This window comes from Plasmodium malariae (assembly GCF_900090045.1).
Source record: "Plasmodium malariae genome assembly, contig: PmUG01_00_21, whole genome shotgun sequence".
Classification (NCBI taxonomy): Eukaryota; Apicomplexa; class Aconoidasida; order Haemosporida; family Plasmodiidae; genus Plasmodium; species Plasmodium malariae.
Window position 1 is genome coordinate 99,029 of NW_021638293.1, and position 6,000 is coordinate 105,028.

Genomic DNA, 6,000 nt, shown 5'->3' on the forward strand with positions numbered 1-6,000 from the left:
TTGAAAATTATATGAAATTATTAGCTTCTATTTAATAAATTTTTTTTAATTCTGTTTTAATCAATTGATATGGTAATATTTACTAGCATTTAGTTATTATTAAATTGTTTTATGCACTTTATATTTATTAAAAATAATCATGTATATTTAAAATATTTAATTATGCATATTTAGCAAAAAGAAAGTTTCCCCCATAAATAATTTTCACTATTTCTTGAAATATTTAGTTAGTACCTGAATGAATGTATACAACATAAATGACTATAATAATTAAATATATATAATTATTTGGACATACGTATATCCATTAATTCATAAATATATATATATTAATGTCTTAATATTCTCTGAATTGTTGTAGATATAATATTACTTGTAATAATCATTTTTCATAACAGTGTCTTTTAATATATTATATCATATCCCTATTAATTAATTATTCTGTTAATCTTATAATAATAACGGGGTATATATATATGTTCATCTCATTATTTTGCTTAAAAAAAAATTAATGCATGTCATATATATTTTCAGTGAAATTATTATTTCTCTACTGTTTTAATAAGTAATAATTTTATATACATCCTTATTATGGAACTAATAAACATTTTCTAGACTATCATTACTTCTATGAATTCAAGTGAATATATCCATGCAAACATATATATGTTAAGATAAAATCTATAACGGGGACCACTACGACTTATATCTTCATGTATTTTACTTTACGCTAACAATTTATTAACATCATTTTATTATAATTTATTTATTTTTTTTGAGAATATATGGAATATACTCATATTAATAATATCTGTACATATGTTTATTTAATGTAATGTTTAGAAAATTACAAAACAAAAAAACAAAAACAAAAACTATAGTTAAGCTTTTTATTTTTTTTTTTTTAAATTGCGAATGAATAAAGTCCGTGTATGTAATATGCATAAATAACTTTTGTTTTCATATTTTTTATTATTACTTGTGTATACATCATTAAATTTTTGTTTATATATAATACACTTTAAAAATACCTACATCCACACGTAAGTCCATCTTACTCATACATACATATTTGTAAACTGAATTTCATGGCACTCTGACGAACTAATAATTTTAACGTTTCTGTTTTATACTTATACAACCTATACGTTTCCATTTTTTACGACTATTTTTGTGCTTTCTGAGAGCTTACAATGAATGCATAAATTAGAACCCTGCATAAAAATGTTTAATATAGATAATCAAAAGTCCATGTGCAAATTTGGGCATAGTATAAAATGGGGATAATGCTAAATGAATTTTCACCTCAACTACATAATTTATACAACATCCCATGAAAGTATCTTAATTTATATTTTTTTTCCTTAATCCCTTATTATCACCTTTAGAAAATATATATGTTTCAATATATTTCACATATTGGTGATATACTTCCTTGTCATATATCATAGTTTTATCATTCGTCTCATTCTATGTACAAAAACTTTTACATGTTCATATTTACAAAAGAACATGAGTTAGTAATATCGAAAATAACCCGTAAAAAAATTTCCAACAAGGAGCATATCATCATATACACATATATGTATATATTGTAAGCATGTATGCATATGCATCCATTTAACACATCTCAATATAAACAGATAAACGTATGCATGGAAAGCTAATTCACAAACAAAAAAAAAAAAATACACAAATGTACAAACTTATATGGATAAATGGATTTACTCCCGTGAATAACAGTATCCTATAAACAAACGTACACATTAGCTCAAATGTGTCTTCTAACTATTTCAGTTATATATATATATATATTACTTTATTCCTAGAAAACAATTCTAAAAATTTTTTTATTAATAATTTTTAGAAATTAAAATAAAGTAAAATGGATTCTTTATACCTAAGAAATTTTATTTTTATATTTAAAATATTAAAAGAAAGAGCTAACAATTTGTATATTAATGTATAATTTGTAGACAGATAATACAATTTTACCAAGTTTCTTAAAAATATAAATGATTTTGGGAAAGTTCAATGATTTTTAAACACTATTTTTCAATTACAGACATATGTTACTATAAAAATCATAAATGTTGCGGTCGGATGAAAAAAAAAAAAAAAATTTATTGTATAAACTGTAAAGTAATGTCTGGAATATGTTAGGGTATTTACAAAGTTCAAACACTAATAAAGATGAAATCTCATTCAGAGAATAAATAAGAACAATATATTTTTGCATTTTATATTGTTCATTAGAAATTATAGCCTTTATATATTTGTATCTCCTTTATAAGATTCATATTATAATGAATATATAAATTTAAACAAATGCACTTTATAAATTGTTACGAAAAAGAATTTATCTAATTTAAAAATTAAATTACATATATATATATATATATATATTTTTTTTAAATATTATATTTGTCATATTGAAAATGTAATAACAAAAGAAAAAAAATATAATACGAATGTAAAAGTATATTTTGTGATAAAATATTTCTAGAAATTATGAAAATTATAGAAAAATTTCTATAAAAAATAATTTTACATATAATAATTCACATGAAAATATAATATTTTTATATAATATGAAAGAATTATACATAATCTACTTTTAAGAAATCTTACATATATTAATTTTCATCCTTAAATTTTTAAAGCAAATGACTCGATATTTATTTCCTATCTATATATAAAAGAATCCTACCAATATAACATATTATATTATAACATTTATAAAACTAATGTATATTAAATAAAATATATATTTTACAAAGTTTACCTACGAAGGAAGTAATATTTTTGTTCCATTATTTTTCTTTCTTTCTTTTTGTTGTATTTAGTGATTGTAAAATTGTAAATGCATTGCATGTTAAATGCATTACATGTTAAATATATTACATTAATTATATAATACTTATTCATAATAATTCATCTAACCTAATTAATTTTCTATAAAATAATATGCTACATAAAAAAAAATATATAATATCCTAAAAAATTTTAATATGCTTATGTAATTAATATTTCCTTACGGAGGATATTATATAATAATAATATAATTATTTTTTAATTTATTGTTTTCATAAGTATATATTTATATCAAATAAGATTACTTAATAACTTCAAAAAATATATTATAAAGAGAAAAAATATATATGAAGGCTCAAGCTGTTATAAATATTTATTATATATTTTCTTGCTGTTGCGTATAAATGTATATTTTTATATTACCCTGTTTTATAACGAAATTATATATGTAAAAATTTTTTTTTTTAATATTTAATTTTATTAAGATAAAAGTAGATCTTTATTTGCTATTTTAACGACACTTTTTCTGAGAGCACTATACTCATTAAAATTGGATTTTGATTTCAATTCCTCTAAATTCTATTACATGTTTTAACAATTTTACCGGTTTATATATAATAATGGAAATAATTAAAATATATAAAAATAATAATATAGCATGACTATAATATTGAAGAATAAACATATAAAAAGAATCATTATGTTCGATATATTAATAGATTTAATGGACTACATAATAGAAAAAGTAATAAATATACTGCGAAAACAAATATTGACGGTACAGAAAATATTATAGAAGTATTCTTGCGTGCTGAATGTTCTAAACTTTTTTTCTGTATAGGATTAGCACATATGTTATAGTTATATATAGGACTAAATCCCCTATATAATAATTTTTCAAACATACTATCTATAACTGAAAACTGTTCACATAATACAGATATATATTTCTTGACTAATCTTTTTCTACAATTCTTGATTTATTTTTATTTTTAGTTATAACTCTTCCATAATATTCTGATTCACATATAACCTTGTTATTGTGTGAATAACCGTATCCATTTCTATGTAGCTTATGCGCAAATCCTGCTTCTATTTTGTCATTTTCAAGTACTAATAATAATCTATTAGTTCTTGAATACAATATAATCTGTTCACTCATTGCATCATCTAAATTATTATTACATTTATATTACAAACAAAATTAAATGTTTTTATTTTTTATAATGTTTTATATTCATCTGTTCATAAAATTTTTTATGTTATATATAACATGAAGAAGAATAAAGTATAAAGATAAGTTTTTCCTACCTTATAATATTACCACATTATTGAAATAGAAACTTGTCCAAACTAAAAGCATAAAAGTATGAATTTTAACTAAAGTAAATGACTACATTTTTCAATCAACAATAGATTTATTTAATGCTATAACAGCTTCAAGTACGTAAATATTCAACTTTATATTAACACACTACTGATAAAAGTATACATTAATTTCTTCTGCTATTTTGTTTTATTTTTTTTCAAAAAGTACTAAATTACATAAGTAAAAAAGAAATACAAAATATATAAAAACAAATTATTAAAAAATATTTTAGTAAATAATTCTGTAATGTTATGCAATAAAAAAGAAATATAAATTAAAATAATTTTTGGTAGAAATAATTTTACTAATAAATGATGAAAATGCATATATTTTTTAATTTCCTAACAGAGTAATACTGAAAATTTTTTATGAATATATTTCAAAGAAAAAAATATAATAAAATGAATTATTGATTTATTAGTTATTTCACTTTTTATTTAGAACAAAAAAATATTTATGTGCTAAGAATACATAAATTCGTATATATAAGGAATGTAGTTTTTAAATTTTTTATAAATACACTTTTAATAAAATAATTTTTTTGCATATATTTTTTTTTTTGTACATATATTTTTTTTAAAATGTTGTTTTATAATTAAAAAACATCAATTGTTTTATATAATATAATAGCGGTAAAGATAAAGAATCAAAAAATACAAATATTTTTTTTTATATAAATTATAAAATAACATGTGATATATGCCTTGGTACATGTGAAAAGTTTATATATCCTTTTTACAAATGTGTGATTGTAAGAATCAATTTATATATAAAAATTTTGTATTTAGAGAAGTACAATCCAAAATAGTGCCTTTAAATATCTGTATCGCATTAATATAAGTAGAATACTATAATTTTTATATAATTTAAAAAAAATGCTTTTTATTTATAACCACTTAAAAAATATATATTTAAACTGAAAATTCAATTATTCATATATATATATATATATATATAAGTTTTATTTCTTTTATTAAAATATTATATATTTAAAAAGTCTATGGAAATATTAAAATTAAAAATGAAAGATGTAATAGCATAATGAGGAAAATTTTTTTTTTAGTGTTTATTATAATTTTAAATAAAAGTACAGTTAAATTTAATTTAAAAAAAAAATAACTTACAATATAAATAAGATAGTTAAAATCTGCGAAAATTTAATATATAATATATTATACAAAAAAAAAATTATTTTTTTTACATATATATTAATTTTTTTATTGAAAATTATAAATAAGTTCAGAATTTGGTATATATTTTTTGTTAATTTATAAATAAGTACTATCCAAATTAATATATCAAATTATAAATTTTATTCTACTAGCATATATAAAAAAAAAAATAAATTGTTTCCTTTGGTGTACGTCTTTAAATGCAGATATATTTGTGTTTCAATATTTTTATTCTTTGTTCGTTGCAGTTACTTGAAAAACATAATTATAAAAATATTATATATTAAATATATTATTTTACGTTTATAAATAATAACTTGTTGTTAATTCTTTTAATCAAATTATTATTTTAAAATATAATTAATTAAATGAAAAATATAAAAAAGTCAATAAATAAAATATGCCATATTTAATTTTATTCTTAGGAAAAATATACAAAAATAAAATATTCTTTTATACATTTCACGATTTCGTAAGCAAATATATTTATAAATATATTATATGCATTTATATATATAGTTATAAGCATTTTTAGAATGATGTTATACTGTTCTAGATCATTGAATATTTCTTAGTTTGTTAAATATTACATACTCTAATTTAAATAAAAGATATAACGGCACAACTCAATAATTAATACCACAC

The 6,000-nt window shown here is 18.8% G+C and overlaps 1 pseudogene across 1 annotated transcript; it reads right to left on the minus strand.

Annotated features, from left to right (window-relative positions):
* Positions 1-3,518: 3,518 nt before the first annotated feature.
* PmUG01_00041900 lies at positions 3,519-4,000 on the minus strand (annotated as a pseudogene). The gene is given in 2 exon segments: positions 3,519-3,765; positions 3,780-4,000. Coding segments are annotated over 2 exon segments (468 nt in total).
* Between the last annotated feature and the right edge of the window lie 2,000 nt (positions 4,001-6,000).